This window comes from Pimephales promelas, chromosome 9 (genome assembly GCF_988280905.1).
Source record: "Pimephales promelas chromosome 9, fPimPro1.hap1.1, whole genome shotgun sequence".
In the NCBI taxonomy this organism is placed as follows: Eukaryota; Metazoa; Chordata; class Actinopteri; order Cypriniformes; family Leuciscidae; genus Pimephales; species Pimephales promelas.
Window position 1 is genome coordinate 14,949,655 of NC_142777.1, and position 13,741 is coordinate 14,963,395.

Sequence of the window (13,741 nt, forward strand, 5' to 3'; positions counted from 1 at the left end):
CTACATAAGGGCTTAGACACAAAGTTGTAGTAAAAGTAATTTGTAAAGAAAGCATATCTGCAGGCTCAAAAAACAAACCCCTTTTAAACCCCCAAATCAGCATCCTTTTTTTTTGTACAGTGCTTCTAGATGTTTTACCAGTTATTTCCCTAATGAAGAGATCAAGCTCAATCTCTGTGACGCGACAATGAAACTCGTGTATAAATGGTGCAATTCCTTCTCGAGCTCTGTGCGTCTCACAACAGGACAGGGAAGGCTCAATATTGACAGTCGAATGAAGTTTCATTCAGCGAGTCTGTGACCAGTTCTTTCTGGGACTGCGTACACTAAATGCTCAGACACACACTTCTGGTGCATTCGTTTTTTAGTTATGACTAATATTTAAATGCGATTATGCCGCTGGCTGTTACCACGTTCCTGCGACCGCTAGGCTTTATGGAAGCACAAAAGTTATTTGTTGAACACTAAATGCAGCTAAAGTTTCCCTTGTGCATCAAGAAAATTTCAAAGTAAACTGGCAATATTTCAAAAGCTTAGTTTATTGCAGTGCCATCCATGAACCACAAAATGTCTTATAAAATAAAATAGTAAGCATTTAACAAATAGTTCGCTAAGAAATCCGTCGTCATTTCCAAACAACAGGGCCAGATCCTTTCTTGTAAATCTTTATTGTGGAAAAAAAAAAATCATACACACTGCTAAGATCAATATATATAATGGTACATATTAATGAGCAGTAGTTCTGCAGAACTGGAATTGTTGATTCTTGAATGACTGTTCGTCAACGCCAGTCTAAACTCTTGTTGTCAGTGAAATATTACCTATGGCATATTACAAAAAAATCAGAAGGACATGTTTTCATCAACAACAACAAAAAAAAAACTAACAAAAAAAACATAAAACTAAAAAACTTTGGTCTAGTCCCCTTCCATGTTCATTTCCACCTCTCCTGGACAAGGTGGTGGGAATCTTTTACTCATTTTAATTTCTGTTGACCCCATCTTATCTAAAAGCTCTCCTTCATTGAAGAGCACAGAATGAATGTTCTCTAAGAAGGAAACCCAGTGCTCATGTTTCACAGAAGTCATAGAAAAACCTTGCTGAAGGCCTTTAAAAAGATTCATGTCAACTTATAATCACCAGCTCTGTGAACAGTCCAACAAATTTTAAACGCGGAGCAAAAAACAGACTTTTTAAATACAGAGAAACGGATTGTAAAACTAAACGATGCTTTTGTAACACTGATGAAGCGGCATCTTCATCCTACCAAAACGCTGAGAGACGTTCCATTATAAACAGCTTGTTTTGCGAGCGCACTGGCCTCATCCAAACCCACATCTCTCCAACTAAGAGCGGCCTATCTTGGGCTCGTGGGCCTTTAGTGTTCCCACAGCATCCTTCACAGCATGGTATATGATGTTCTTCACCTGGGAACACAAACACAACGTTGAAAATGAGATTTTGTGCCCCACAGAAGAAAATCACATCAGCTTTGGAAGGACATATAGACATACCTGTAGCTTGTCCTCGTGGTTAGTGTGAGTGTTGGAAAGGTGCCGGAACTCTTGCGTCAGTCTAAAACAGTGCTTCACGTGCTCAGGAGAAACAAAGTCCTCTGCAACCTTGATACAGCTGTACAGATTGTGCACCTGACAAAACCAAGATGAGGAAATTAAATGAGAGTTTATGTGTCAAGTAGAGGTGCGTCATATGCATCGTAATAAAGCAATAAGCCCTCTGTGAAGCAGTGGTTTACAGTGAATTTAGAACAGCTAAGGAGAGTCTTAAGGGGGTCGCACACTGAACGAGAAGCGCCGCGTCGCGCAGCGCCACGTCTTTAAAATTCGAACACATTATTCTCACACCGGCGGCGTCATTCGGCATCTGCCTGCGGCGCCCAGCGACGGCTCAGGACCGTGTTCAAAATCCTGCTGCGCCACATAGTTTTATATAAAATGTAAATTATTTTTGTCTTAAATCATTGCTGATGGATCCTGACTTTGCCCTATACTGCAATATTGCATTTAGTTTTGCATTCATTTGCAGAAATCAGCTGCTTGAACGACAATTGCTGATGTTATTGGATTTTTCAGGTGAGATTCTCAATTCATTCAGTTATTAACGGATGCTCTGAGGTAAAGTTTTCTGACTGCAGACTCAACAACGATTGTATTTAATTGTACAGTACAATAATAACATAGAACAGACATTATCTTCATTTCATGTCATTAAAGAGGAACTAAACACTAAACCAACTTTTTTTTAGTTAATGATCTGTAAGAATGGATCTTTATTAATACCAGTCATTGATTCGAGTAACTATATGGTGTAAAAACGTCTTAGTGCTGCCCTCTTCAGGTTGAACGGTGGCTACTGCAGTTGAATTTTCCTATTGGTTCTGCACTTCGTGACGTACACAGGTTTCAGCTCACCACGCGAGCTACGCCCTTGGCAGTATAAAAACCATCTTTGTTTCGTCAAAACCACTGTAGCGCGTCAGGAGTTGGAATTGCGCGAGTATTGAAAAAGATCAGGATAGAGTGTTTTAGCATCTATTTCGTCCCCTCCATCTCCGCTGGGGTCTGCCCATTTTTTCAGCATTTTCAAATGTTGCCAGTGGGTGGAGTCAGGCTCTGACCAGGGGTTTAGTTACCCTTTAAGCATTACAATATTGCTGGCCATACACTGATAAGAAAGTGCGCGTCCGGCGTGTGCGATACCTGGAGTTGATCTAGACAAACAGTTGGTCGAAAAGTACCTGGATGACCTACGACTTCCAATGTCCATCTGAAATGTGCATGTAATGGACACTGACAGTGAAGTGATGTAACTGATGCTGGTAGATCACGTGACAGTAAGGCCGTGTGTCCACCAAAGCGTTTTTTTTTCCAGCTGAAAACGCCAGACGCTCTGCTGAAGACGCTGTTGCTTTGGGCGCTTGAGTGTTTTGGCAGCGCAGCGTTTTTTTCCGTTGAGACGTTTCGTTGCTATGATATCGAATATCTGCAGCACAGTTCACTTGTAACTGATTTCGCAGATCATTTGTTTCATAGTAACTATTTATTTTTTATCCATTTATGTTCGATTAGTTCTATTGGTTTATGTCTCTGTACAGAAAGAATGTTGTGACAGTTGGTCGGTGTGGTATTAGTCCCGCCCCTCCTCCACTGTGATTGGACGGGTGGGTATAAGTGACAGCACTGCGTTTTATCCAAAGTTGAACATTTTTCTCAGCGTCCAGTAGAAAAAACTGAACTCTCAGCGAACAGTAAAAAACGCTAGGTGCTCAGTGCTTCAGCGTGAAAAAAAAACGCTCAGTGCCTTGTTACGCTCATGGCGTTTAAAAAACGCGGCGCTCCCAACAATTGAAAACTAGTGCTGTCAAACGATTAAAATATTTAATCGCGATTATTCGCATTAATGTCACAGTTAACTCGTGATTAATCGCAATTAAATGGCACATTTTTATCTATTCTAAATATCTCTTGATTTCTTTTTCTCACATTAATTTTTCTCATTTTAATGCTCATTTTAATCAACATGGAAAAAAGGATCAGCTTGCTTTGTGCAAAAGTTTTTTATTAAAAACAACATTGTCAAATACTGTGTTCAATTTCACACTAACGTTTTCACTTGGAGCAAATAATCTCTCACACAATGTAACACTGTCCATCAATAAAAGGGTGAAAGAAATACTGATGAGGTCCTGATATTGATGAGGGGGCGGAGAATTCGCATCATCTGTGTGTGTGTGTGTGTGTGTGCTTGGGTTTCAGAGTGACGCGCCGCACATTCCGTGTCATGTTGCAAAAGCATGTGAAAAAAAACACAAAGTTTGCTAAGCCAAAAAAAACATTAAACGCACAAAATAAAAAAATTGACGCCGTTAAAATGGGATTGTGTTAACGCCATTAACACGCTGTTAATGCACGTGGAAAAACACTTTGTTGGACACACGGCCTTACAACATGGAAGTAGTTTGTTTTAGTATTCTAATTATGCATAATGCATGTTAATTAGAAAAGAAAATGGTGACAAATTTGCCCTCAATGAAAATGTTTATTTCTGTTACTGCAGAACTGACCAATATAAAAAAAACACTCGGCTAATCGTCTAATTATCGCTATCGACAAAATCCCTGAAACTACAGAGAAATAATTGTCAATATCCAACACCTCTAGTTTCAAGTGCATGAACTCTGGTGGACATGATCTCAGTACTAACTAACCTGATGTGGCGCTCCAGCTGGGATGAACACGGCATCTCCCAAAAACTGCACAATGGACCAGCCCTGGACCCCATACTCCTCGAACAGCCTGCGGCGCAGCGTCTGGTCCAGGTACCAGCTCTGGTCATGGATAGGATCGTGGTCTGGTGGGTTCTCTTGTCCTTGTTCTTCTCCAACCTGCAATAAATAGGTGAAATTAACTACACCGTATTAAAAACATAGAAAGCAGAGAACATTGCCCAAATGTGACATTGACATTAAAAATGTCCTCAAGGCATTTGGGTTTGGAACCACATGAGGGTCTTCTTTTTTAGGTAAACTAATACTTTAAAAGCAATAACCTCAAACAAATTACAAACATCATTCTTTCACCTTTCGCAGGAGCTCGCGGATTTTTTCAGCGTCTTTAGCCGCGTAGATGTGCCAGAGAGCTCCAGGTTTCTCCTTGATCTCGTAGACTCTTTTCTTAGTCATTTCATCCACATCACCCTCTTCAATGGTCAGCATCACCTCTACAGTGATAACAGCTTGATCAGTAAACAAACAAGCTATCATGACTTGTCTAAAACTATTTATGTTTTCAATAAGACGGAACTACAGCTGTACTATTCATATCGATTGTAAGAGCCTCCTTTGTGTCTACATTATGGCTTTAAATGGACAAAACAGTGCATGATCATAATATAATCACAGAATCGTGAGCACAGTGACAAAGCTCACATGTAAAATGTAAACCTGCATAAATCGCAATTGCAAAAATCTAGAGTTTGCTCAACTTTGCTGATTGTATTGTGTTAAAGGGATATGTTTTCTTTCGGAGTTCACATGTCTTAGCTGTAAGATTCTTTGTGCATTGGAGACAGACATGCTGATGTATGATGCTCGGGGAGGCTAAAAGCAAATTATAAACAGTCAGCTATTTCAAATGAAAGATGAAAGTTGTGGTATTAATGTACCACAGTATAAGGCATCTTTTAAGCCTTTGTGTTTTTCTATCAGTTTCCATCTCTTTGAATAGGAATTCATTAAAGGGATACTCCACTTTTTTTTTGGAAATGGGCTCATTTTACCACTTAATGAGTTAAACAGTTGAGTTTTACTGTTTTCAAATCAATTCAGCCGATTTTCTGATATTTAGAAGAATATCAGTAACCAGACAGTTTCTGGTCTCATTGACTTCCATAGTAGGAAAAAAAATATACTATGGAAGTCAATGGGACCAGAAACTGTCTGGTTACTGATATTCTTCTAAATATCAAAACAACAGCTGAATACATTAAAAAACGGTAAAACTCGACTGTTTAACTCTGGGGGACTGGTAAAATGAGCCTATTTCCAAAAAAAAAAAGTGGAGTATCCCTTTAAATAATTACATAAAACTGTCAAGTAGTGTAAAATGTGAAAGGTTTATAGATTGTTAAATGTTTATTTAGAATTTCGCTGTGGTGAAAATTAAGTTTTTAATTGGTTTTTATATGTCTGTGGTGTTTTTAACATGATTTAAGAAGACAAACCATGTGCAAATTCAGAAGTTAACACCATTGCTGAGTATTTTCTGCATATATATATATATATATATATATATATACATATAAAACTGCAGTGAACCAAAGACAAGAGACATAGAACCGTGTATACTTAATTTAAAAGTCATTTTGGAGATCAAAAATGAGTTAAGGAATAAAATGATTGACAACAGGGGGACTTTAACTTTTACAGACCCCAATAAAACATTCTTCAAATTGCCAGACATGACAATTATATTGCAGTCCATTTAAATATTGATACAATTTGATTAGCTTTTTGTAGAATATAAATATTTCAAGATTTCTAAAAAGACAAATTTTCATTTAACCTGACACCAGCATCCCAAAAATTTTCCATTTATTTGTTTTTTTTTTCCTAACATGTGCTCTAAATAATGACGATATGTTCTGTGTAGTATTTCAACGCTCCAGTACAGTAGATAATAATTTCTACAAGAATATTAAATTATTTATTTATTACAGTGCTTAGTTGGTTATGGTGCTTGGGCTCAGATGGGGCTGTATTTCATGATCTGAATGAACCGTCACTATTTTGTGTTTACACATTGTTTAATGTTGAAAAAAATATTAAATGTTTAACGAATGCCCAATATCAAACCAACTTAAGTTAAACTTTAACTCAAGATCATGAGAAAACAAGAAAGAAAAAGTAATGCATAGCCTCTTTGGGCTTCCGTAGTGTGCCACTTGCTCCAATCTTACAGTTACTATGGCGTATGAACTTAGAAAGAAAACTTTACTATCTGCCATCCCATTCCCAACTAAGCTTGGTTTGAGTGTCTTTTTTCATAGAGGGCCAACAACAACCAATCATGACAGAAGAACATTGTTAAAGTAATACAAGCAGCCACACAAACGGCCAATGGCCACAACTGACTGGTGTGTGTAAAGCTTTCATCTTGCCTGTGTGTTCAGATCTTCATGCTTGTGAACAGAACAACTCGCACATGGTCAGTTCTGCGTGTGCGAGAGCCGTCAGGACTCACGGTTTTGTTATTTCTCAAAATTTGTGCACTTTTTTGTGCTCAAGTTTGGGCTTTGCGATTTCTGCAGGTTTACGTTTTACGTGCAAGCTTTCTGCTGTAACTCACTTAAACTGTTCATGCCCTTGCACTGTTTTGTCCATCATTCAATGCCATACTGAACAGGGTCTCCAAGCATTACTCGGGCAAGTAGACATTTAATATTTGAAAGTTTGAGTGATTACAATTACCTAACAATAGGGCTGTCAAAATTAATGTTAACACATTAAAAATGTTTAACACTTTTTTGTTACTCTTTTAACACAATCACTTTTTTCTGACTGCGTTTTCTGCTATTCTCTCTCCCTGCACCAACAAAGATATCACCAAAACTAGAAAGAGACACACACACAGGACTATAAATATAATTAGCGTAGTTAGTAATTGTTTTATTGGAATTACATCCCTATCTACATTGGATTGACTTTAAGAACTTTAAATGTACTTCAAGTGTTTGTGCACTATGAATATACAAGTATCCGATCAGGACTTCATATCAGCAGATATCCAAAATTCAATGGCCCAAAAAACTTGATCGGGACGTCCCTTTGCTCTTTTCTTGATGTTTAAGGCCTCGTTTACACTGCATGGTTCAAGTGACCCAAATCCGATTTTTTCCTCTCATGTGGCACAGATCGGATATGACCGGTGAACGTGTAAGCAGGAAAAAAAACGCATGGATTCTGATTTTCTCAGATCAGATTCAGGCCTCATTCATATGTAGTAATAAATCAGATATGAATGGGATACGTGCATTTGCGTGTGCCATGTAAGCAGACAAATCGGATATTCCTCGGTAATGCGAGTCGTACGTCATTAAAAAGTGCGCGATGGAGGAAAGGATACACACAGTGGAGCAATGCGGAGGTTATGTCTTTTGAGTGTTTGGGGTGAAGAGTGCAGGCAAAAATGCAGGGTCGTTACAGAAATAAATCTGTATTTGAAGACATTTCATGAGATATGAGGCATCGTTTTAAGTGCTCGTGGCAAGAGCCGCTCCTCTTTTTTCTCCGCCGTACGAGACCAATGTTTTGATGACTTATTGAAATATTGTGGAAAGAAAAACACTGGATGATTTTATTCGCATCTGCATCCATTGAATTTCGTGCTGTTTTGCTTAATTTCCCAGGTCAGAAAGTCTGCATTTGGTACAAACCCAATTCCATAAAACTTGGGACACTGTACAAATTGTGAATAAAAACAGAATGCAATGATGTGGAAGTTTCAAATTTCAATATTATATTTAGAATACAACATAGATGACATATCAAATGTTGAAAGTGAGACATTTTGAATTGCCATGCCAAATATTGGCTCCTTTTGGATTTCATGAGAGCTACAAATTCCAAAAAAGTTGGGACAGGTAGCAATAAGAGGCCAGAAAAGTTAAATGTACATATAAGGAACTGCTGGAGGACCAATCTGCAACTTATTAGGTCAATTGGCAACTTGATTGGGTATAAAAAGAGCCTCTCAGAGTGGCAGTGTCTCTCAGAAGTCAAGATGGGCAGAGGATCACCAATTCCCCCAATGCTGAGGCAAAAAATAGTGGAGCAATATCAGAAAGGAGTTTCTCAGAGAAAAATTGCAAAGAGTTTGAAGTTATCATCATCTACAGTGCATAATATCATCCAAAGATTGAGAGAATCTGGAACAATCTCTGTGCGTAAGGGTCAAGGCCGGAAAACCATACTGAATGCCCGTGATCTTCGGGCCCTTAGACGGCACTGCGTCACACACAGGAATGCTACTGTAATGGAAATCACATCATGGGCTCAAGAATACTTACAGAAAACATTGTCAGTGAACACAATCCACCGTGCCATTCACCGTTGCCGGCTAAAACTCTATAGGTCAAAAAAGAAGCCATATCTAAACGGGAACCAGAAGCGCAGGCGTTTTATCTGGGCCAAGGCTCATTTAAAGTGGACTCTAGCAAAGTGGAAAACTGTTCTGTGGTCAGACGAATCAAAATTTGAAGTTCTTTTTGGAAAACTGGGACGCCATGTCATCCGGACTAAAGAGGACAAGGACAACCCAAGTTGTTATCAGCGCTCAGTTCAGAAGCCTGCATCTCTGATGGTATGGGGTTGCATGAGTGCGTGTGGCATGGGCAGCTTACACATCTGGAAAGGCACCATCAATGCTGAAAGGTATATCCAAGTTCTAGAACAACATATGCTCCCATCCAGACATCGTCTCTTTCAGGGAAGACCTTGTATTTTCCAACAAGACAATGCCAAACCACATACTGCATCAATTACAACATCATGGCTGCGTAGAAGAAGGATCCGGGTACTGAAATGGCCAGCCTGCAGTCCAGATCTTTCACCCATAGAAAACATTTGGCGCATCATAAAGAGGAAGATGCAACAAAGAAGACCTAAGACAGTTGAGCAGCTAGAAGCCTTTATTAGACAAGAATGGGACAACATTCCTATTCCTAAACTTGAGCAACTTGTCTCCTCAGTCCCCAGACGTTTGCAGACTGTTATTGAAAGAAGAGGGTAAAAATGGCCTTGTCCCAACTTTTTTGAGATGTGTTGATGCCATGAAAAATCAACTTATTTTTCCCTTAAAATTATGCATTTTCTCAGTTTAAACATTTAATATGTCATCTATGTTGTATTCTAAATATAATATTGAAATTTGAAACTTCCACATCATTGCATTCTGTTTTTATTCACAATTTGTGATATGAATGTGTCCCAACTTTTATGGAATTGGGTTTGTAGTTTCAGTAGTGTATAGTGTAAACGCAAAAATCAAATATGGGTCACTTTTAAAAGATGATATAAGCAGGTCGTCAAAAAAATATAGTCAGATAATAGTCAGAAAATCGGATTTGGGCATCAAGACCTGCAGTGTAAATGCAGTCGCAGTCACCGACACAGATGTGACTTATGGTGCTTTCACACTGGCAGTTTAGTTGAAAATGGAGCACGGTTCGCATGAAAAATTTGATTATGTGCGGACCCAGGGTAGCGAACCCGAGGCTACCCGAAGGCGGTGGTCTGAGTTTAGTTGCACTCGAACTGTGGTGCGATTCATGCTAATGTGAAAGCAACTCGGACTCGAGTGCGCACTTGTTCAGGAATTAAAGTAACCAACACGCATGCATTTTAGTTCAACAAAACAATTTTGAGGGATGACAGTGGTGATGATTTATCTTGGTATACAAGAACGAGTGCAGTGCCATTGTGCAGAGCGAGTGCAATCTGAGCGGCAAATGAATGACTCGCAATCCAATGTCTCCTTAAAAGAGTACGTTTGCAGTGAAGTGTCGTTCACTCTGCTGCGCATAATAGGACAAAGTTAATAAAAAAAATATTTATTGACCCACGTCCTGTTTTCCGTGATGCACCGTGCATGTTTACGAAGACATTCGGTGCATGTAAATACACCAGAATCAAGTTGAGTGTGAACGAACGTTGCAGGGCCGGGAACAATCGCGCACGGACTGCAGCGAACGTAACCCAGTGTGAAAGCCGCCTCATTGATAACTGTCAGGTATTAGGGACTTATTACACCAGTGGGATTGTAATAATCACATCCATCACCTTCAGTTACTCACTCAAAACATTTATGCAAACATTACGGAGCAGGGCTTCAGAGCATGTTAGAAAAGATTAATACCACACACACAGACTGGGAAAACTGTTACTATTCCTCATTGTATGCCATAACTACCAAACACAATAACAACATGTTTTGAATTTTATTTTAAAAAGGAACTGAATGTGATCACATGTGAACTACAAGAAAGCTGAGATTAATTGAAAAGAAATATTTGAATCTATTAACAGCCATACTGATCAAGCAAGCAAACAGAGCAAAGAGGTTGAATGTGGAAGGGGGAGGGGGGATATTAAGCATAGATAATAAGGCTGAATCCCAATTCACCCCTTGGCCCTACCCCTTGTTTTTGAGTGTACCCCTTGGCCCTTAAAACAGAGTTAGAGGGCCAAGGGGTTGAAATATTCCCCTACGAAATGGAAGAACCCTTCATGAACCCGATACATCATCAGTCGTCGGCGATGGCTCTGCCGTTACAGAGTTTTTTACAGGATTTCTCCATGACAACGACTGACAATCAGCGCAGCTGCTCTTAACTTTGAATAAACATGATGATTATAACATCCCTTTCTCGAAATGTATGTCTTTTCTGATGGGAAAGGTAATTTATTATACCATTTCTTAATCTAAACGACTACAGTGTTATTATAAGAGTAAATAAAGTGCGTGGTGATATCAGGCGCTAAATTTAAATGTTTAACCGTTTGCGAAGCCATCTCGCCGGTGATTTGCGATGCAATGCGTGAACTTTCTCGTAGCCCACCGTTTGGAGTGTGCCTCTGAAAAATCTCCGTTTCGAGGGCTATGTAGCCCTACCCCTCGATCTCAACAAGAATCGGGATTCGGGACACCCTACCCCTAGACATGAACGCGAAAAACGGAGGGCTAGGGCCAAGGGGTGAATTGGGATTGAGCCTTAGAATAAGATATTAAAGGGGTCATAATATTAGTCACCGCGGAACGCGCAATTTTCAACAAATCAGTCTGATATTGAAAATGTATGAACCAGATTAACCAGTTCATTGAAGACAACTGACTCAAGAGTGATCCATTTGCACCAGTTAACAGAAGAGACCCCTCCAGTGAGCTATCATACAACTTCAGAAGACTTATAGGAATACACAAGCCTGTGACACACTAAACCGACGGACGACCAATGTCGGGCCATCATGTGTGTCTGTCGGTCTAGTCGATCCCCGCAGCTTTTCAGCCAATTGAGCATGTTGAATCAGAGTGATTGGTGAGAGAGTTCACTCTGATTGACTGGTCAGCTCCACGAACCAGTACACAAGAAAAGCAAAAGTGAACAACAAAGTCAAGAGGGCACAAACAGTACTCTGAGTGTAGCCTGACTTTGTCAAACTCATATTCTGGTCAGAATGCGAGTCTGAAACTCCTCCGTAGGGCTTTGATTATGAGGCTTGTCTTAACCGAACCACGAAAAAAACAACAACTTTGCACTCAATGGATAGTCGGTAGACCTATAACCAATCAGAGCAACGCAGTAAGTCAACTACTTTGCATATCACAGTTGTCAACTACAGAACTTACTTTTTAGATTTTAAAAGTAAAATAACGAGTGTTGCTTCTTTAATTGGTCCTCCATGAGTGCGACCAAAGGAGAAACCACAACGACCACAGGCTTTTCATTACGTCCCATCTTCTTAACTTAGCGACTGTCAGAGCCAGCTGATAAGTTACACTTTTGCCGAATCATGTTGGAAGGACGGCAAAAATATCTTTCCGATCGACAAATGCTTTGATTGCAGTTTTCTGTTGGTCTATTAAAATTAATGTGCTGTCGATTTATTTCACAATTTTAGATCACCTGTCCATAATCGTATAAAGCCCGCCCTGGCAATTTGATTGCCCCGATCATTTTTTGACTGATCATAATTTCTCCTCAATGGATCGAGTCCAGACCGAACTTCCCGACCTAAAAAATGTTGTGGGCGGAGTTCGGGCTGGCATCCAGGCTACTCTGAGTGCTCATCTCATCTCAGATTGGTGTGAAAGTGGTAAGAAAGCGCTGCTTTGTTTACAGTCCTCTTATTGGTTCTTCTTCCTTTGAGTAATGAATAGACTCCTGCAATCTGCTGGTATTAAGAGTTATTTCCTCTCGCGTAGGCACAGAACATACAAGCAAGTTGGCCATGGGCTGTAGTCTTTGCAGCTTTTACAACTTTTTGGCCCAGAGGTGACCTCACAGTTCTTAGATGTTCATTGATGTCATTTGGTGTGTCTGGGTCTTTAAACATGTCTAGTGTTTCCCAAGCCTGTTCCTGGAGGCATACCAACAGTGCACATTTTGTTGGTCTCTACTATTGACTGATGATTTGAAATCAGGTGTTTGAAGAGTTTAAAACAGTGTTTCCCACACATTTATTAGTGGCAGCCCACCACAATATCAGCGCTCTATCAGACAGCGCTCTATCTATGTTTTTCTATCAGACACGTCGGTAGAAAAACATCTTGTCTCCAATTTTTGTTCAACGGGTCTGGTAGCGTCACATTTCAGTTTGGCCAGGTAACATTTATTTTCTTTGACTGGCAAGAAATACCAGCTACTAGGTTATTTACTTGTTATGGATTGTCTCTGCAAGTCTGCCGGAAGTTAAGTTTGGGCCAGATTAATGCAGTACCGTTTGTTTATGTTGTTGCTGAAAGCGTCTATAAGATCAGAAAGGTAAGAGGGTGCCAGATCGTTTAAAATTTTAAAAATGAATATTAAGATCTTAAAATCGATCCGAAATCTGATTGGTAGCCATTGAAGGGATTTTAGAATTGGGGTGATGCGATCACTCTTCTTCGAGCTGGAAGAAGATATTGCCCACAACCCATTGTGCATTGGACAAACAAACATGGCGAAAGTGCAAGACTAACGATTAAGTAGAGAGGTGTAGATAAAATGTTTGAGTGAACAAAAATCAGTATCAAACCTGACAAAAAAAAGATTTATTCAATGTTATCCACATTATATTTCACCTGCAACACCATTGTTAAGTTTATGAAGTTATGTTAATCGTGGGTCTTTCGTGCGGGAGACCTCCCGAACGAAAGATCCACGATTGGCAGATCAAAGTGCTGTACTTCTCTCAAATATTGTAGGACACTTAATTAAACTAAACGTGGAGGATTTTAACTGTGACAATGATTGACAGGGCAGTTTAAATGGTGACAGGATAAACAGGAATACGGGGCTAATTGGGACGCAGCATTGGTGTGCCTCCACGAACAGGGTTGGGAAAAACTGCTCTATACTATTACATATTACTGTGAACAACTGTTGTAGAGTGGCATAAAGAGTCTTTGAAAAAAATCTCCTTTTGTGTTGCACAGCTGAACTAGACGGACATTGAGTTTTAATT

General features: G+C 39.6%; 1 protein-coding gene across 6 annotated transcripts in view; it reads right to left on the reverse strand.

Annotated features, from left to right (window-relative positions):
* Nucleotides 1-519: 519 nt before the first annotated feature.
* The window catches only part of kdm3b (lysine (K)-specific demethylase 3B), a 33,180-nt gene continuing 19,958 nt past the window's right edge, over nucleotides 520-13,741 (reverse strand). For all 6 annotated transcript variants that reach the window (XM_039648652.2, XM_089134768.1, XM_039648651.2 and 3 more), the window contains 4 exons: nucleotides 4,601-4,740; nucleotides 4,229-4,405; nucleotides 1,515-1,649; nucleotides 520-1,427 (listed from right to left, as the gene is read on the reverse strand). In XM_039648652.2, the coding sequence (XP_039504586.2) occupies nucleotides 1,347-1,427; nucleotides 1,515-1,649; nucleotides 4,229-4,405; nucleotides 4,601-4,740 (533 nt within the window). In that variant the 3' untranslated portion in view covers nucleotides 520-1,346. The remainder of the gene's footprint in view (nucleotides 1,428-1,514; nucleotides 1,650-4,228; nucleotides 4,406-4,600; nucleotides 4,741-13,741) is intronic.